The sequence below is a fragment of the Lepisma saccharinum genome, chromosome 9, assembly GCF_977018435.1.
Source record: "Lepisma saccharinum chromosome 9, izLepSacc3.1, whole genome shotgun sequence".
NCBI lineage: Eukaryota > Metazoa > Arthropoda > Insecta > Zygentoma > Lepismatidae > Lepisma > Lepisma saccharinum.
This window is the reverse complement of record NC_139237.1, coordinates 36267807-36289772: the sequence shown is the minus strand read 5'-3', so window position 1 is coordinate 36289772 and position 21966 is coordinate 36267807. Positions and strand designations below refer to the sequence as shown.

General features: G+C 35.7%; 1 protein-coding gene across 1 annotated transcript in view; it reads left to right on the top strand.

Moving 5' to 3' along the window:
• The window catches only part of Helz (Helicase with zinc finger), a 71147-nt gene that overhangs the window by 24627 nt on the left and 24554 nt on the right, over window positions 1-21966 (top strand). The window contains exons 5-10 of the mRNA XM_083128010.1: window positions 2741-2867; window positions 5524-5656; window positions 7226-7344; window positions 10979-11125; window positions 13538-13684; window positions 18650-18833. Of these exons, the coding sequence (XP_082984136.1) occupies window positions 2741-2867; window positions 5524-5656; window positions 7226-7344; window positions 10979-11125; window positions 13538-13684; window positions 18650-18833 (857 nt within the window). The remainder of the gene's footprint in view (window positions 1-2740; window positions 2868-5523; window positions 5657-7225; window positions 7345-10978; window positions 11126-13537; window positions 13685-18649; window positions 18834-21966) is intronic.

Here is a 21966-nt window from a genome sequence, read left to right as displayed (position 1 = left end):
TACCTGTCTATGATTTGATAAAATTGAATATTTGGAAATCTAAAATTGTATTGAGTTGTGGTTAGGTTTTGTTCACTTTGTTTCTTAAGAATTACATTCTTGTATGTGTGAAGCTTTGTAAAAGTATTAATAAAGTAATGTGGCCATTCCCCATCCAGGATGAATTCTGAAGTATTAACTTTTACATGCATTAATAATTAAAGCTAGTCTAAATCTCTTCTCAAAGTACAGCTTCAGTTTTCATCTTAAGTGGCCTTGCGGTAGGGGTTTTTCATTGAATAAAAATATATATTTCTTAATTTCCAGCTATACCTAAATAGGGGACTATTAAATAAATTGGAAGAAAAGGGGGGGGGGGGAAGGAAAGAAACGTCAAGAAAATGTCATGAAAAAGTCAAGAATTTTGGATTTGTTTTTTCGGTAGACACCCTGGTTGAGCAAATATCAGAACATGCAGCTGAAAAGGTGTTTGCTAGGGGCTTCTGCATTTGTCCACCTTTGGCACACATTTGTGTGATGCCAACACCCTAAATTTGTTGCTGAATTGAAAGCATTTCAGCATTGATAAAGCAGGTATTTGTTCTAAACAGCTGCAGTGATGCATTGTATGTCTTTTGCTATTGTCCATTCCATCATGCTCGGGAATTCTTAATATTGATTTTCTATAAAATTTTAGCAATTTTAAAAAAGATTGAAAAAAAAATGTGTACACCATAGAATTTTTACCCTTGGAAAATTCAGAAATCTATGCCATGGATAATGCAACTTTGATTCTTGATTCTGTGTGATTTTCCATGTAGCATTGGAGTAGCTACCCTGCACGACACATCAATTGAACAGGTTGCATGAAAATTTCTATGTAATAAGCAGGGAACGGATTTATATATTGTAAAAATGTGCTACATATATAGATACATATTTAGTTATTTTCACCAAAATATGGACTTAAAATTGTAAAAAAATACCTTTTTAATAACATAAGACACTACACAAGTTACATAAAATACAGTCTTGACATTGTAAGTATTACCGTGACTGTCTTGAAGAGAAACCAAGCAAATCCCGTACCTGTGCCACAAAATTGTTGCTTCTGGTGCTGCTGTCGGGTGCGCAACTAGTAGCAAGGGTTGGGTTAGCTGTTCGACTTGGAACTGACTATCTTTCAACGTTGCCAAAATAATGTTTGTAACAACCAGGAGCCGATGCTTGAGCCCTTATTCTCTATTGTTGACATCTGTATTAAATAAGCAGGCATTTCAAGTATTTTACAATAGCAAGAGCAAACAGGTGGGAGGTGTAAAATTGAAGAAAGAAGAAAAAGACATTTATGTTCGGATGACAGAAAACTTGTAATTAACGCAATTTGAATATATAAAACAGGTCATAAACTTTAATTTGTTTAACATCGCTTTGGACTGTTTCAGTTGTTCGCAAGAAATTCACCCAACTCTTTCGGTTACATGGCAACATGCAGTTATTGCATGAATATGGATTATATGTTGAGGAATGATATGAAATATGGAGATATGTAAAATATGAGCCAAAATCTAATATATGTACAAATATGGAAAATTAAAACTGAATTTTTGAGTGTACATACCATGCTGCGCAAAGATAGTACAAAATAGGGATGGGCCGATATGAAATTTTGGCCGATACTGCTAAAGTACCGCTATAAAATTTACTAGGGATGGGACCGATTAATCGGTACTCTATCGGTATCGGCCGATATAGGCATATCGGTTTATCGGTAAAATTACCGATTATTTTACCGATCCGATATATCGATAAATATCTGATAATTTAGTGCAAAATTCTGCCATTTTGTTGTAATTTTTATGGATAATCTCCATGCCCTTATTTCTAAAAAAGTAAATGTCTAAATATGCAATTTCTTTTTCACTGCAGTCACCTTGAAACACACATTTATTAAGGAGGTCAATGAACCTTTCAGGTTCTTCAACGACCATTTCTAATTTTATATCGGATCGGTAGAATATCGGTTATTGGTATCGGTAAATTTTATATCGTTACTTTATTGGTATCGGCCAAAATTTCATATCGGCCCATCCCTAAAATTTACCAATACCGATAACCGATATTCTACCGATCCGATATAAAATTAGAAATGGTCCTTCAAGTACCTGAAAGGTTCATTGACCTCCTTAATAAATGTGTTGTTTCAAGGTGACTGCAGTGAAAAAAGAAATTGCATATTTAGACATTTACTTTTTTAGAAAGTAGTGCATGGAGATTATCCATAAAAATTACAACAAAATGGCAGAATTTTGCACTAAATTATCAGATATTTATCGATATATCGGATCGGTAAAATAATCGGTAATTTTACCGATAAACCGATATGCCTATATCGGCCGATACCGATAGAGTACCGATTAATCGGTCCCATCCCTAATACAAAATATAACTGATTTCATCTTCATATGTAAATATGTATTTACATATATACAGTGGAACCTCAATTTTACATTTTTCAGGGGACCAACCTGAAAAGACTTAAAATGCGGGAAAATGTAAAATCAAGGAAAATATTTTAACATTTTGCTATGTTGGGACCATCAAGGTTGAATGTATAATACAGGGAAATGTAAGATTGGGGTTCCACTGTATCCGTTCCCTGGTAATAAGGCTTATGTGCATATTTCAATGTATTTGAATTGTTTGTGTATTGTATGCCAATTTCCTTTTCTAATGGTGCATCTCTTCTTATTTATTTCAGTGCAGCAGACTTGTATATTAAGGAATATCTTCATCCTTACGTGCAGGCCGGTCATGAAGAAGCTCGCCCTCTTAGGATTTACTACCACAAGAGATGGGCTGCAACTGTTAACCCCGTTGTGCAAGAGGTATTCACTTCGTCTTTCACTTAATTGCTTCTCAAGTGTGCTTTGCCTGAATCCAGTTGTGATACAATATATATTCAGTATTGTTGTGAGGCGTGGAATTAATAGTCTCGTCCGTTAAGAACTGAACTCACTATTTGAGGAATATTGTTTATTGTTAGGACTGAGTAACACTTATTGCTACTCTTAATTACTGTATTAATCAACTGACCTGAAATGCACTAAAATATGCAAAATAACTTGTGAACACTCATAATAATGATTCAGATTCTACTGCTCTCCTTCAAAATACAAAGAAAACTAAAATTGAATTTTTCTTCTAAGTTCACTTTATGCACACTGGACCTGCAGTTTAAAGTGTGATCCCAACCACTGTGCGATGTGCCTCTACCAAGTTTTGAACCCAGAACCTCTTGATTAAAGTCAGCAAAGTTACCACTACACCATCAGGGAGGTCCCAAAGTGTCCCTCAAATGATGTAATGGGTAAAATTGCTCATGTTTACATTAGAGAAATAAAAGTATTTAAATAATTAATGTTCATTATGCAACCATGGTTACTGTTATGATCATTAATTTCTTACTTTGATGAGTACACCCTAGTCTGACTGTTGAGGGACATTTCAATATTACATCACATTCATGGGAGGATTAAGGGGGAGAGGGGAACAGGTGATCACCCTTCTGAGAGGTCTAAGACTAACAGTAAGCCTTCATTGTTACTACAGGGGAAAACAGCTAATAGAAAAGACCCATTTCCATTCAAAATCAGCTGTTCGTGAGATATCAGCAAAATATTGGGAAAATTTGATTTGACTCATTTAGTTTAGCGGAAAAAGTAAGTAAAATAATGATTTTTCATCTGTAGTACATGACCTTCATCAAAAAAGTACAACACCACAAGGGGAGAATATGGTTCAGTTGGACCGTCTCTCTCCTTCCTGTTCTTCAACAAAGAAAAGTGTGTAAGTGAATATCTACTGCAAGTATGCATACATTGTAATGTTCAAGTGTAATTCAATGTGACTGCCTTTCTCATAAAATATTCAAATCCTTTCTTTCCCTGCTTATTAATTTTTCTTCTTTGGCATTGTTTCTGTCCATCAGTCGTCTTTTGTACATTTGAACTCAGACTATGTTTTTTCCAGTCACCATGAAGCTCAAGAAAATATCACGCAACTATATAAGAGAAACGAACAAACAAATAATTATTCCAAATTAGCAAGGTCACCTTGTAGTGATGTAGATGCAGTTACGTGAATAACACCAATGTGGTGGTTGCCAGTAGTGAATTAAGGAGACATGTTTTGAGTGGTGAAATGTAACGTTTTGAAGTTGGGATTGAGTCACACTGGGACGTAGCTCGGTAATTAAAGTAGAGGGTGAATTTCGGGACTTCCAGGCTATCTCTACCCTGATCAGTGGGGATAAGGAATAAAATTGGGAAGAAAATATGTTGGCATTCTCAATAATTTGTGTAAAAAATGCACTTTATATGCAAAATAAAATAAGCGTTTATGATCAAACATGCAAAATGAATGTGCTTCCATTTACTTTACATTTTTGTCCAAGCTCATATGAGAACAATTATACTTGAAATACACCTCTTAAATTATTTTTGCAAATACTGTAATACTGAAAATCCTTTAATTGTTTCAAGAAAGTTTATATTTGTGAGGCAACATCCCAACTGTAAAAGTAAATTGAAATTATGTAAGTAATCAATGTTCCCAAATCTTATATTTCTTTGTGACAAAAATTTCATAGAAAAATGTTCTTCCAGTTTTTTTCAATTCACCTTTAAAGCAACATCACAGTGTTTGCAGCAAAATGAAATATGCAAGTCCCTACTGATCAGATGTGTTATGAATAATTGAATGCACAATTATGAAATGTTGTTATCGTTATATATTATCGCATATAAAAGAAATATTGACGTGCAGTTATGTTAAAGCTGGCCCCCATGGCAGAGTGGTTAACACATCGTGCTATGACGCCAGGAGTCCCGGGTTCGAATCCCACCCTGGGCATGGATGTTTATGAGTGTCCATTCATCAATTCCATCATGTCATCACTCATCCCTATCTTCGCAGATTAACCAAAAGTGGCACAAAAAGCAAAGTAAAATAAAGCAAATCAGTCAATCAATTGTGTTAAAGCGCACAGTGTAAACATGGGAAACCAACATGTGAACCCAACATCCATTGACTGGTTATTTTATGGATTTGCCAGATGATACAACAGTGAGCTAAGTATCACACCTTCACTTCTCAACATTTCTGATTCAAACTCAAGTTGTGTGTATACATTTAATGCGAAACAAGTAATCAGTGAACATAGCAACTAGTACTCTCACTAAAGTTCTGGTGATCAAATCAACTGCCAGTTCGTTGGTAGGGTCAGGAGAAAGAGAATAATAATCCTTGTATATGAAGGCCCTTTATGTGAGCTGTTTTTGTAAAATATGCTTCTAAATATCTGATTTTCAGCCCACTATTTTCTGCAAAAAAGAGTACAATTTCACAGGCTTGTGTCATTTTAATGGTATGATATAACTGTAAGAAAGAAGTGAGAGTATTTAGGTTTTTAATTTTTCTTAGTAGAAGTAAGTTGACTGGTACAAAGCAGACAGGTTTCTTAATTATTTAATTTGTTTTCAGTACTGTCTAGTGGATATTACGGATGGAATGAAAAGGTTTCGAGTTCCTACATTAGATGATGTGCTGAACCACAGAGTGGTAGTTGTAACGTTAAATATGTCCAAGTACTTGTCTTCACTTGGTCTAAAGAAAGGTAAGAGCCTTAGCATGTGAGGAAACAGTAGTTCCTGACACAGTTTGTCAATGAAGATTTGCCTCTTGCGAGTTTCTTGAGTGTGGTAGTTTTGGTGTTGCTTTAGCTAAAATATATGTGCATTTATAATTCCAACGTTCAAAATGTTGTAAAATAACACCAACTGCAATCTTTTGCTTTGACGTTTGCAGCTGTATATATTGACCATTTGATCCATTCTATTGCATTTGGTCGAGTTTTAGAACATAATGAATTCTGGCTTTTCTTTTCACATCTAAGATCAAAACTTTTGTCATTATGCACACTGATAAGCAGAACTACATTATTTTTCTTCTTCATCACATAACTTACGAGGGTTATGTTACCCTGAAAGCAAAATTCTCTTGAATATATTTTTTGGCTCTTTACATTGTGCATTTCGGATGGAATCTGTTCGACCTTTTCTGATTCAATATTAATTTTTCATCAAAAGAAATTTAGTAAGGTTGTAATTTGTGAAATACTGATCAGTCATAATAATGAAACCAGTATATTCACAATCATTCTACACAACATGTGTTGCAAGTCTCACTATCCTTTGTATAGCTGATCTCAGCAACACACAACCAAAAAATCCTTATTCCGTACTTTTCTCTTTTACTAGGCATACATTGAATAAATTTATACGTACCACGAAACCCTACAAGTTGTTCATCTATTGCAAATGAAAAGTATCCACATATGATGGTAAGCTTCAAGATTCATAAAAATGCATCATTCTCTTGATATGCTCAAAATGATTTGCAGACATAGCACGATATCATGTATCGAAAATTTCCCAAGAAAAGTTCACGTGTAGGGACATCTCAACCACGTTGTTTACCTGTCAAGAGCAAAAAACCTATGAAAGCAAGTAGTTCTTTTTAGTGAATTCCTTCCAAGTTTTTATTTTTTCAGTCATATCTCTTCTACCTTCTACATTTGTACACAGTATTATTTCATCAAGTATATCAGGCAAAATGAACAAATCAAACATTGTTGTGACCCTATGTTTAGGAAACGATGTCACAGGGTGAAAGAATATATACCACCATCAGTGTAGCAAAAATTATAACTGCAAATTATTCCAGGAAAGAAAACTATATAATGGTGGGGTCGGAATGACCCCACACATGTAAATGAGGAGCATGGCTAAATATATGTTCTAATTACGATGAAAAAAATTTCAAACAATATATGTATTGAAAGAGAGCAAAAAGACAAATAAAATATTGCAATAAGCATGGACAAAAAGTAAAATACCATAAAAAAAGAAATATACCAAAATTGCACGTTTGGGGTCAAATTGACCCCACATATGAATGATGGAGTTAAAATTGAACTGTTCATAAATTTTACAAATGTTTAGACTTGATGTTAGCGTAGGGATAGTTAAGTTAGCCTTCGGGTGTTAACTTGAGTATGTCTTTATCTTTCAATGAAACACTACACTTCAAAACTTTCCCAGGCTAACCTTTGGCCATGCAAAATAAAACCTTGCCATGCATTATTTATAATGAAATTGATACTAATAATTAATGCTCTTTTCAGGACACTTCACCCACTTGCTGTTGGATGAAGCAGCTCAAGCGATGGAGTGTGAGGCCATAATGCCCCTAGCACTTGCAACGGAGAAAACACGTATTGTGCTTGCTGGAGATCACATGCAGGTAATCATTGTATTCTTTTAGGACACAGTTGTCTAATTTGTTGATTTGTCTGTATTTTGGTTATTACCCGATTATAATTACATTGGTAGCATTACTTATTCTTGATTGAAGCCCAAAGTAAACTTTAATAAACTAAGCACTAGCATTTCTTGTCCTTTCATGTGCAAAGGCCCCATTTAAATATCTTTTGTCGTTGGAGATCCCTGAAGACTTAACCCAGTATTTGAAGTTTCAAAGGGCAGTAAATATTTGTTTAAAGTTGCTCATCTAAAGTCTTTTATTTCATATGCAACATTAATTATTACAATACACAATTTTTACTGTGAAAATAATAATTAGCAAGTTCTTTTTCTTGAGGTTTTGCAACAAGTATACCAGCTTGTGCCTTCATGGACCCCCGTTCTTGAGGATTGGTCAGCCCCTGTAGTCTGTGGACCACAGATTAAGAACTACTGAACTAAACTGTTCTGCATGGGATGTGTGGTCCCTCCATCAATTCCCTTCATTGCTGTTTAATGGATTCATCTTAAAATTGTGGGTTGTTTGCACTTGAACAAGCATAAGCGAAATGGTGAACTTTTTATGCAAAAGTGTTTCCGTATAGTGCAACTTTTTATTCACATTCCTTTCTGAAATTGAAAGAAATAATTGAATGCAGTCGGTTGGTTGTGAATGAAGTTAGACCACATATTTCCGATCAATCTATTATTTTAAAAGTAACACAGTGATTTAAATTTTACTTACTGCACTTCATACTCATTGGTACAGGCATGCATATTTCGTTTTTGACGAAAACAACAAATGTGAAATAACACATTGTAATGTTAATTCTTCATGTTTCTGAAAGGTGTGAGGTGCATTTTCTACCCTGTTTTGTCACAAAATAATGCAAAATGAAAATCCGAAATAGACTCTTAAACATGAAATTTACGGTTTGTTTACCGACGCGACACTTTCTGAAGTCAGAATTATCCTGTGAGTTATGTAATTCACGGTCGATTGATTAATTCTGCTGTAAATATTTAAGAAGATAAAATAGACCCCTTTATACAGGAATGAACTTAGTGTTCTGGTAACGACACAAATGTGTTATTAGAAGGGATATGTTTATTTTGTGCAGTAAGTGCAGTTTTTAAATCAAATTTAGGATTATATTCACAATTTTAAAACCAAAACGTCATTTTTTTATACTGCTTTTTCACCGCTATAACAGCGAAATTTTATTTTATTTGACCGCTTTTGAACCTGAAATTGACTTTGTTTTTGTACCAAAATTTTGCATTGTCATTTACCAAAAATATGTATCTCTACTCATTGGTATATCATTAGGTAGTAGCATTACATGTAAAACCTAATGGCGTGGCTTGATGGTTTTAATTCCTTGATGTGAGAAAGGTTGAAAGTCACTGCTTGACATCATCCAGGTGAAAAAACTACCCCCTGCTCATTGCAAAATGCTGTGAAGATATACTCTTGGGATGTGCACGTAGGACCCCACAGATTCATAATTTTGCATACTTGTGGAGGTGACGTGATTAACACCATGCTCAGGTAAATTAACCCCAGGGTTGCCACCAGGTACCCATTTTATTAGATGCTGAGTAAACCCAAGAGCTGCTCCATGCAGGAACATCGGCAAAAATTTTCCCACATGAAATCACCCACTCTGGAAATCAAACTCGGGTCTCTCGCATGGCAATCAGATGCTGTACCAAATGGAAAGAAATATTGAAAGGAGAAGAAAAAGGAAGGAAATAAAGAGAAGTAATGAAAAAAAACCACCGTGACTACCTTAAAGGTGAGTGTAGCATAAAAATATAAAATAGAGTAGGATATGTCACCTGCAACATTTCAACTAAACAATGTGCTTATTTATCTCCCTGACACTCCTAAAAACAAGGGAATATTAGTCTGGCTGCATAAACCGTCTTTCTGACCCTATCCTGGGCAAGATCAATGCACTCTCAACCATCCACAGTAATTTCCTTCAGGTGTCTCAGCAATGGTCTCTTTCTGTCTTCTTCCAGTTGTTCGCCATGACTTGCCCACTGAAGTCTATTGAGTTAATTATTCTCATAATATAGTGGGAGTACAGAATATGCACTATTGGTGAAAAGAATAAGGGAAGTAAGAGAGCTGAACATGAGAGAGAAACAGTATAGATTTAGAAGAGGCAGATCAACAGTATATCTGATATTCCCCGTAAGGCAATTACAGGAAAGGCACTACGAGTATGGACATGATTAGATTATGACATTCTGTCATTCATTATGACAGAACAAAGATTTGGAAGGCTCTAAGAGAGAAAGGAGATGAGGAAGAGATAGTGTGTAGAGTGCTGAGCACATACAAGGCCAACCAGAGCTGTGTGAAGACACCAGTGGGAAGAACCGAGTTGTTCAGTATAAGTAATGGACTAAAACAGGGAAGTGCTCTTTCCCCACTGCTCTTCATAATTACAATGGATGCAATTAACGAAGAAGTGGGGAAGAAGATAGGAGAGGAAGAGATGAACGCCCTGTTGTTTGCTGATGACTTATTAATATGAGGAAACAGGGAATAAGAAGTACAGAGACAGCTTGATAGTTGGAATGAGGAAATCAGAGGAGCAGGAATGAAATTCACTTCAGAAAAGAGTTAGGTGCTAATAACAACAAGAAACAGAGCCAGAAATGAACCAAGAATAAAGGTGGACACGGAAGAGTTGAGGCTTGTGGAGAGTTTCAAATATCTAGGAAGCATAATTGAGAGAAGTGGAAGAATAGATGAGGAGGTGAACAGAAGAGGACAAATGGGTGGTGGACTATGAGTGTTCGAAGATTAATATAGAACAGGGATATACCTATGAAATGCAAGAAGGTATTGTACAACACATACCATTACCACAATAATTATGTATGGAGCAGAGACTTGGACAATGACAGAAGAGACAAAAGGAAGATACAGGCAGTGGAGATGAAATTTTTAAGGAGTATATTGGGGAAGACTAGAAGGGATAGAATAAGGAATGAGGAGATCCGACAGACAGTGAGTGTGGTGAAGCTTCGGGACAGGATAGATCAGGCACAGATGAGATGGTTCGGACACATGAAGAGGATGAGTGCAGAAAGATACCCAGTAAGAGCTTACAATGCACAAGGAGTGGGAATAAGACGTAGATATTGGTGGAAAGAGCAGATAGTGGAGTGTGTTAGGAGAAGAGGACAAGATTGGAACACCGTGGAAAGAGAGGAGTTGTGGAAGACCAGAAGAAAATAGAGAGACTTGACTTCTATGCCAACCCAGCCAGGGTCAGGAAACTGCGAAGGATGATGAAGATATGTATATGTAGGTGAGCAGATGGTCAGTTTGTTTGTGATGCAACTTCATCAATTCATTCAGCAGTTATTTGTCAAGTGCCACAAATATACATGTATGAATTGTGTAAGGAATCGCAGTGTGTAAAAAGCAACAGAGTTTTTTTTGCAGCTTGTGTGCTTGGCATCCTGGGGTCATTGTTTTTGGAACATTTACGTTCCCCTTACACTTAATTGTGACTTCATATATGCATTTGAAATTTATTTAGAATAAACAACATTGGAGATATTTGGTTATGACATGGTGTTAATTTTTGTATTTGCTTCTTTCTTTCCAGTTAAGTCCAGAACTCTTCTCCATGTTTGCAAAGGAACGGAATCTTCATGTGTCATTATTAGAACGGCTATATGACCATTACCCTTCAACGTATGCATGCAAGATCCTTTTATGTGAAAACTATCGGGCACACGAGGCTATTATACATGTGAGTTTGTTTTCAGGGTATTTCTAAACTATGAAAGTGTTTTTTTTTTTTTTTTAATATATTGCCAAATTATGTAAAACATTGCCACCTTCATAATTACATGTATTTGCTAATTCAGGACTCTGAATGCACAAGTCATTAACATTTCCATGGGCATGTTGCGGACATTTCCTCAATTGCAACCGGTGTATACAGTGAAGCATGCAATGGAAACAAGATAATTTACAAGCAGGGATTTGATATTTGCTTAACATTTTATAGAAGTGATTTAGGTTCGAACAGGTGTTCTCGGTGATTTAGATGTAAATTATGTAGAATAATATAAGTCCAGGCCTGAAACAATACCGATATTTTTCCAATTCCCACCAATACTGATAGGTGTATCGACATTTGAAAATTGTAACAACTGAAAGTAGTTCAGAATACAGTGGAATCTTTTTTTTAATGTTTTTCATATTTTTTTACCCCCACACCCCCTATACGCCTTCATGGCATGGTGCTAAGCACAGGGGAGCACTTTACTTTTTTTTTATATAAGTTTTCTGTTGAATATATACCACAGCAACCTACCAGAGTTTTGCTCTAAAATATTCATAATTTCATGTGAGATTATCATTTAATTATAAAATCTATTTATCCAGACAATATTGTTGCAAAGATTAGGAAAATTCTGCATTTTGCGTGAATCCAGGATATTCAGACATCTCAAAGGTGTTACATGGTATTTTTGCAGACTGTGAGACACACAGAATCCAAAAGTATCGGCCAGTATCAGTGATTAAATTTTACATTCTGATACAGATACAACTATTGGTTTTGGCCTAGCCCTAGTAATCTCCTATAGTTAAGTGCAAGATACAGACCTCATTCCTATTCATTGACTTTATTCGCCTTGCATATCATTTCATCATCTATAAATTACGAGGGGGTATCAAAAAGTAATTGAGTAAATTTTTTACAGCCAAACGAAAATGTATTCACAAAAACTGAAATATTCTTTTGGAAGTACATGTATTTTCCGACCTTTCCACTAGATGGCAGGTGTTTCAAAATGGCAGCTATGCTTGAGACGTTCGACACAGTTGAGCTACGGAGTGTGATTCGGTTTATGTGGTCAAAGGGACAGAAACCACCTGGAATCTATTATGACTTGTGTGCAGTGTATGGTGACAAGTGCAAGATATTCACAAATGTCTGTAACTGGTGTGCAAAGTTCAACGCAGGGCATGTAAATGTCTTCGATGAACCCCGTTCTGGACGGCCTTGCACATCCCACACACAGAGCAATGTTGATGCTGTGGAGGCATTGATTCAGGAGAACCGGATGTCAACAATCCAAACAACAGCAGATGCAGTGGGCATTTCGTGTGGCAGTGCATACACAATCATCCATGAAGAAGTTGGGTATTGCAAAGTGTCAGGGAGATGGGTCCCCAGACAGCTCACACCACAGCATATGGAGGACCATATGGGATATAGTCTTGAGCATTTGCTCCGGTACCATAGGGCTTGAAACGCATTCCTCAACCGCATTGTTACCGGGACGAATCGTGGGTTTTTCATTACACCCCTGAACGAAAGTGACAGAGTATGGTATGGAAACACACAAACTCGCCCCCACCCAAAAATTTCCATCTGCAGGAAAGGTTTTTCTTACAGTTTTTGGGACAGCCAGAGTGTCATTCTTGCTGATTTTTGGGTAAAAGGAGCAACTGTAAATGCTGCTGCATATTGTGCCACACTGGATCGTCTACGAGCTGCTCTGCACCGTAAACGTCCAACAAAATCTCTGGAAGAGGTCATCATTCTCCATGACAATGCTCGTCCTCATGTGGCTGCATCAGTGACTCAAAAAGTAAATTCCTGGCATTGGGAAATTCTCAAGTATCCAGCATACAGTCCAGACCTGGCCCTGTCAGACACTCACCTGTTCGGCCCACTGAAGGAACACCTTGCTGGCAAACACTTCAGCTGGGACATGGAAGCTGTGACAGCCATGCGTTGTTGGTTACACGTCCAGATTTCTACTGCATGGCCATCGAAAAATTGGTGTCATGGTGGGACAAATGTATAAATGTGAATGGATGTTATGTGGAAATAGAGAGTAATGTTCAACCTTCAAAATGTATATTTCAGTTTTTGTGAATACATTTCCGTTGAAAAGAATTTACTCAATTACTTTTTGATATCACCTACAAATTAACAGTGGTAAAAACGCATTTTTATTCATTAGACAGTTATACATATAATGCCTCATTTCAGACATAGCTTTTGGTAAAAACAAAGAATGAACATGGTAACAGTTGTACAACCGAGTAAATGCAATTATGACTTCATTGTACTGTTAAAAATCTTGTCTTGAGTTAAACTTACATTGTTCTTTAATTTTAAATATGCTAATTTTAATTGCAGTTCACATCTGAGTTGTTTTATGATCAGAAGCTGATTAGCAGTGGGAAACAACCTCGCCATGAAAAATTCTACCCTTTAACATTTTTCACTACTCGAGGGGAGGATGTTCAGGAAACCAATAGTACAGCGTTCCACAATAACTCGGAGGTGAGTGTCGTTATTTATGTTTTATGGAATATGTATTAAAAAAGGGATGTTGGTACCCCACAAATGTTTAGTTGGACAATGGACAATATATTATAATTAATATAAAATAATAATAGTAAATACTAGAATTAAGTTCATACTATCCATGAAACTACTTATTAATGGTTAAAAAATTAATGTTTTTTAAAAAAAACATTGATTTAAATATCTGTAAAGAAATAATTTACAGAATAAGATGCACAAGGAATTTGTAGATACCACTATCACTTTTGGTGAAAGTACATTAATCTTGTAATCATTGAATGGTGTTTATTAGGCTCTAAGAAAAGAAACAAAATATACGTATTGATGGAGTGAAGCTCATACGAAAGGAAATGTAATATGTCGACTGTAAAAATACTTAAATTTCTCCTGATTTAAAATTCAATAATTTTTGTAGGCAAAATTAGCCAAAATTTTGTGTAAAATAATATACAAAATACTAATCATGTTAAACAGTAAAAACTGTCATTATCATTAAGCTATAAAAAACATGGCAGCTAATATTTTGTAAACTATCAGTAAATAAATTGCCAAAATTCAGCTACAGAAATTATAAAATATATTTTAAGTTACAATTATATAGTACATCCAGAATGTTTTATTATCACTGGAAGAAAAGTTACTGAAATTATTATAGTTTCACTAACACACTCAATAAACATTTCCATAGAAAGTTCATATATCCAGTATCACAAACAGAAAAATGTATATTTACATATAATTTTTAATTTGCTTTAATCAAACTGTTCAAATATTTTACAGGGTCGATTACTAGAGAAAGCCTTCCTATAAAAAACATATATCTATATGTATGGTGCCAAAAACCATACAAGCAATTTTAACATATTGAGTGCCACAATAGAAAAAAATATTTTCTTTGGGCTACGATGTTTAATTACGAGAATATAATAAAAATTCTGAGAGCAATATGTTTATTGATGATTAGATGAAAATTTGTTATTTTTAATTATTTTATGTGCATAAAATTTCGCTGTTATAGCGGTGAAAAAGTGGTATATAAAATGACATTTCAGTTTTAAAATTGCGAATATAATCTTACATTTGATTTAAAGACTGCACTTACTACACAAAATAAACATATACCTTCTAATGACACATTTATGTAGTTACCAGAGTATTAACTTTATTCCTGTATAAAGGATTTTTGCTTCCCAAATATTTGCCGCAGAATTAATCAATTTTCCGTAAATTGCTTAACTCACAGGATAATTCTGACTTCAGTAAGTGTCGCGTCGGTAAATAAACTCTGAATTTCATGTTTAAGAGTCAATTTCGCATTTTGCAGTTCATTTCCCATTATTTCGTGACAAAACAGGGTAGGAAAATGCACCTCACACCTTTCAGAAACATGAAAAATAAACCTTACAATGTGTTATTGTGTTTTCGTCAAAAACATAATATGCATGCCTCTAGTTATTTGCAACATGACTCCCGTATACTGTTGCACCGACATTGTTCAAGGAGCTGGCCAGCAAAAATTCAAGGCCAAATGCACAATCTGAAAGACTTGAAACCAGTTCATGAGTGAAAATGTATATATTTTGTTTGTGTACTTCACAGATTTAAGTGAAATTTAAATGTAAAAGAAGTTAATGTACATCTATTCATTTCATCCATGCTTTTTAATTGTAACAATAACAGCATCACTAAATAAGGTTTTCACAAACCATCTGCAAAATTTTGTCCACGAGGCCACTCTTCACACAACGTGTATGTTATAGCATGCTAGTGTGAGTTGCCTGTGCACCATGAGGTTCCCAATGTAGAGAGATATGTGAATCAAATATTCTTCATGAATTATATAGGACTCATATGACAGTTAACATGTTAAGCATGTTTTTTGAAAATAATAAAAAATCATCAAAAATTATTTTTTAAATAAAAATGATTTTTATTCACTCTGCTTGGAATCTTTTCATCACTCATCACCAGGAAAGTTTCAAGACATATTTCACATGAAATATATGTTTATTCTAAAAATAAAAACAGGATGGTAGAATTTTGCACTAAATTACAGACTGTTTGTAGGTATAGTGGAACTGTGATTTTACTTTCCCAGATTTTCCAACCTTCTAAGTTTTTTAACCTTGGTCTCATGAAAAACGTAAAATCAAGGTTCCGTAATATATCATATCGATAAACTAACAGTAATTTCACTGATACACAGATATGTCTATATCAGTTGATAACCAGTAAATTATTAATTAATCTGCCCCATCCCTACATACAAATAGTGTTTCCCTGAAGTACAAATCTTAATTGCTCACCCAAAAAAAGTTGGATAATGAGTTACAATACTTTAATAAGATATAATAATGAAGTAATGACAAGTTTAGAACTTATTGGAATGTCAATAATAATCCTGGAAATTTAATTCACCTGTAAGTGCAAATGAATAATCATATATTACATAGTGATGAGATTAGTAGCATTAACTCTTTTTCCGTGTATCTTTGTGGAAGCATTACACTTTTGTACCATCCTCAGCCATATAGAATGATAGTACTATAGTGCAGTCACTTTTGACGATTTTTTTTAAGTAATGGAAGAAATTCATAACAAGCTAAAGTTTGGTATGTACCGTCTTTGTAGCATTAATAACAACATACCAAAAGTCCCCAGCGATCACCCGTATGCTAAGTCCGCCATATTGAAAAATGGTGGACAGTAAAAATTTTTACGAAATAAGGGAGCTATAATTCATAACATACTGAACAATGGCGGATAAATTCAAGTTTTCACTAAATAAAGAACTAATTGACAATATCTTGGTGTTTTATATACAGTATATCTTTCTTGTAACACTAATAATATCAATTACAACATGTTAAGTTTTCTGCAGATCATTGAGACAGTAGGAAACGGCGCCATATTGGAAGCACTGCGGATAATTTCAATATTTTGCATGAGAATGGAATTAACTTGTAACAGAATGGGATTTGGTAAATGTGTTTGGTATGTAAGGTATGACAACATTCTGTAATATTTGCCGTCTTATCAGGCAGGCTATTTTTTTTTTCACGTGTCTGGTTCTGTTCACAAACTGAATCTGATTGTCACTATCGTAATGCACACCTGTAGGTAACACACCGCAAAGACATATCTGAATCAAACAGTTCGTCCCTTTCATAGTTGTCATGTTGGTCATCGACGTCTCCACTATTGTTTTATCTGGAAACACTGAAAACAAGAATGAAATTCCTACCCGAAGCATCTTGGCATGGGACACATAAACTGAAACATCTTAAGCTTTCTTGCATGCATCTACATTCTCCATTACTATTTTGGTACAGCCTCAGGAAATTAAATTTAGTATATCGTTTGGAGCAGGTGATATCCAAGTAGTGACAGGAGCTAAACCTTGATCTTCTAGTTTCAGGTGGCAGGTTGTTTTCTCGCCAGTCAGATGACATTTCTAAGAAATAACAGACATCAGTCCAGATTTCTTACTCACCTTTCCTCAAAGCAGAGGCAAGGTTCCCTGTAAAACTTTCCCCTGGCGACATTAATGACCTAATTGTTCAACCTGCCACTGGGCACAGTATTAGAGGTTCAAAGGTACAGGTTTGATTGTTATTCTCGCTGCCTTAACTCTCTCAGAACATACTGTTTATTTCATGCAATATGTGCAAGGTATGATACCATTGGGGATTTACAGAACAGCAGATTTGCAAATCAGTCTTTCTCAGCTAAGAACAACATTTTATTCCTTCATTCAGCCAGTGGATTCAATACTGTTTCCTCTTTTTTCAAACAAAGAAATAAAAGTTCTTACAAATACATTGTTAAAACAAACCTGACTTGTGGGAATACTTGTTAATTTTTTGATGACAATTCGGCAATACCAGATGCAATTATAAAAGCTCGAGATCTCTTCCTCTTAGCCTTTTATGGTGCGTCTGAACAGGAAGTCTCTCAATAGTTTCAGGCAAGAGAAGTTTGTAGAAAAAATGAAGTCAAGATTGAAAAAATGTTCCAAACAATATACTGAATTTAATTTCATGAGGCTGTACCAAAACAGTAATGGAGAATGTAGTTGCATGCAAGAAAGCTTAAGATGTTTCAGTTTATGTGTCCCATGCCAAGATGCTTCGGGTAGGAATTTCATTCTTGTTTTCAGTGTTTCCAGATAAAACAATAGTGGAGACGTCGATGACCAACATGACAACTATGAAAGGGACGAACTGTTTGATTCAGATATGTCTTTGCGGTGTGTTACCTACAGGTGTGCATTACGATAGTGACAATCAGATTCAGTTTGTGAACAGAACCAGACACGTGAAAAAAAATAGCCTGCCTGATAAGACGGCAAATATTACAGAATGTTGTCATACCTTACATACCAAACACATTTACCAAATCCCATTCTGTTACAAGTTAATTCCATTCTCATGCAAAATATTGCAATTATCCGCAGTGCTTCCAATATGGTGCCGTTACCTACTGTCTCAATGATCTGCAGAAAACTTAACATGTTGTAATTGATATTGTTAGTGTTATAAGAAAGATATACTGTATATAAAACACCAAGATATTGTCAATTACTTCTTTATTTAGTGAAAACTTGAATTTATCCGCCATTGTTCAATATGGCGGACTTAGTGTACAGGTGATCGCCGGGGACTTTTGGTATGTTGTTATTAATGCTATAAAGGTGCTACATACCAAATTTCAGCTTATGAATTAGTTCCTTTATTTTTCTATTTTGACTGCACTATTAGTGTATTGCATTATTCATTACTTCGATGGAACAATAAAAACATTGTGTGCAATTTTTGTTCAGTTTCATCCATTTGCCTGTTTAAATGCATTTTTGGAATGGCACAAATTTAAAATGTTGCAAGAGGATAAGCTAATGTGAATATTTGGAAGAAGATATGATGGCCATATCCATCTTTTCAGGTGTATGAAATTGTTGAAAGGGTTTGCGAGTTGAAGAAAAATTGGCCTTCATTGTGGGGGAAAGTTGACGATCAGAGCATTGGTGTAATGACCCCGTATGCAGACCAAGTGTTTCGGATTCGATCTGAACTTAGAAAAAGAAGACTTGGCGGAATTTCTGTGGAAAGGGTTTTAAATGTACAAGGTAAGATTTAAAGATGGAATTTAGATCATTCAAAGGGAAAGAAGTAATTTGCATGTTCTAGTTAGCTGGTGGGTATGAGTTTGTTCAACTACTTGTGTATGTTTTCAAAAATTAATGAATGTGTTAAAAGTGTATTTTTATTGTTATATATTGTTACATATTGTTAAGTGTTTATACACCCAGGTAACCTGACCTGACAATTTCCAGGTTTTGCTCAGTAAAGTCATAGAATTACTTCTCTTGTAGTCTACGATTGTTGCAAGCATAAACACACAGTTTTTGTTGTGACGTTTCAGGAGAACGCACGCTCCCTTCATCAGACATATATTTTTAGTTTGATTAAAGATACAGTTTTAACAATGGTAATGAATCTTTAAAAAAAAGAATAAGTTATGCAATGGATCTTGTTGTAATGTAGCAACTTAACTGAAACAAGCAGTCTGTTTTATTATTATTTAAGATGAAAATGTTTTATCACATTTTAAAAAAATATAAATCCCAAATATCATCAAGTAATTCAAAATATTCTTGATGTTTTCAGTTAAATTGAATTTTAAAGATGGTGCCCTACTCCACTTGTGAAAAGAAAACTCCATAGTGGTTCATGTTATCATTTTCATTATTTAATTTATTCCAGTGGCTGCAATGAATGAAGCTTCCATTGAAATGTATGTTTCCCGTCACTCTTTTCAAAACCCTTCTCTTTTTAATCATATGCTACTTCTCGATGATGTGAGATGACAAACCCGTTCGTGCATTTAAATTTATAATGTCCAAATCATGTTCGTGCCATCTTATTGTCATTTTCTTTGATGTTTTGTCCTACGTAACCATTTTAACATGAACAACTTACAACAACAAAAAAAAGTAATAGAATTGGTTTTTCAGCAAAACTAATCACATTCAAAAATAGGTAGTGCATGATGTGGAATAGCATGCTAAAAATTTCACATAAATTGGTATTTTGCAAATAGAATTACTAACTAACTAACTCCCTAGCCTTCTTAAATCCGAAGGTTCATGGCTGCAGCAACACAGGCCTTCCATCTTTCCCTATCTTGAGCAAGTTTTATATACTCTTTTCCATCCCTACCGATTTCCCTTAGGTCCATCTCAACGTTGTCCCTCCATCTTTGTCTTGGCCTTCCTACAGGTCTCTTACCATCAGGTTTCCCAACAAGAATCCTGTAAACTCCTCTTTCCTCTCCCATTCGTGCCACATGGCCTGCCCACCTAAGTCTTCTAGATTTAATTATTCTAATAATATCTGGACATGAATACAAATTATTTAGTTCTAAATTATGTAACCTTCTCCACTCACCTGTCCCCTCATCCCTTTTAGGTCCAAAGATTTTCCTAAGGATCTTATTTTCAAATACTCTCAATTTATGTTCCTCTTTCAATGTAAGGGACCAAGTTTCACATCCATATAATCCTACAGGCAAAATTACTGTTTTGTATATTTTAACTTTTACCTAGTCATATCATAAATACTGACACAACAACATTGAAAGTGAATTATGACGAAAGTGATAAAGATACTTTAATGTCCTGATTGTATAGGTTACTTACAGGTCTAACGAACACATAACACCAATCATTTTTCAAAATGGCCACCTTTGGCCTTCACACAGGCCTGAAGTCTCTGCGGCCACTCATCTACAGCATTACGCACTGTCTCCGTAGGGAAAGTCGCCACTGCCTTCACCAGGGACCGTTTCAGACTGTCAATATTGGCATGCCTCCTCGTACAGACCATGCCCTCAAGCACTGACCACAATTTGTAGTCTAACGCGTTGAGGTCAGGGCTGCTAGCAGGCCAATCAGCTGGAGCAGTGAAGTCCGGGACATTGCTCTTGAGTCACTCCTGGGTAGAGTGTGCTTTATGGGCTGGTGCGGAATCATGTTGGAAGGTCCAATGTTGGTTCCTGAACAAAGTGTCACTCAAAGGCTTCACAACAGAGTTCAACACAGTATTTTCGTACACTCTGGCTGACGTTTCACCCTTTTTTCACAAAAATGCAGCTTGGTGGTGCCATCATACGCCACGCCCCACCAACCATGACTGAGGCCGGATGATGACCCCTCTGGATCTTCGGGGCTTTCTCCCGGGCTTCGTGGGATGTTGACGCATACACCCGGTCATTTTGGCGATTGAAAGTTTCCTCAATGTTGAATATCTTTTCATCTGTGAAAAGAATTTTCCTGTGGCCATTGTTGGCGTAACGCTGCAGGAGGCGTTTTGCTTTTATCACCCTCTGCTCTTTCAGACGTGCATTGAGGAAGTGACCTGTACTTCGCCGGTAAGCCTTCAACCCCAAGTCACTTCTTAACACACGAGACACTGACATTTTGGGAATGTTCAGCTCACGAGCAAGCACTGCCTGCTTTCGTACAGGATTTCTCCGAATACAGGCTGCCACTGCTTGCACTAACTTTTTGGTTCGTACGCTGCGTGGGCGGCCTTGCCTTGGGCGATCACCAACTGTCCCAGTCTCTGTGAATCGCTTGATCGTCCGATACACGAAAGATTTGCTGATATTCAACTTTTTAAGTGTTCTGAATATCATGGGGGGCTGTTTGACCCACTTTATGAAGCGCTATTACTGCCACACGATTTTTGTAATCGCCCCACTCCATAGCTACACTTTTACGAACACACTTCCTCTATGACAGCTCAACTCACAATGGCCCACTCCAGCCTCTTGCACAGGAAGGTTGGCCGCGACCTTGAAAACCGGTTGTACACACTGCCTCAAACTTTGTGTCAGTATTTATGATACGACTAGGTAGTTTCTTAGATATTAAACGAGAAGACAAAAGTTTATGAAGAGAGAAGTAACATGCATTTCCTGAATTAAGCCTACTTTTTATTTCCTCTTTAATATAATTTTCATTTGTTAATATTACACCTAAGTATTTGAATTTGGAAACTGGTTCAAACGAGTTGTTATCAATAATTAGATTTTGATTATTACCTAACACTTGGTTTCAGCCTGTAAGCATATATTTAGTTTTCTCTTTGTTAACTTCCAAACCTATCTCTTTAGCAGTTTTGAAAAATATTTTAGCATTATTCTTAATTGTATTCACATCATCCCCCAGTAAGTCTACATCATCTGCATATGCTAAC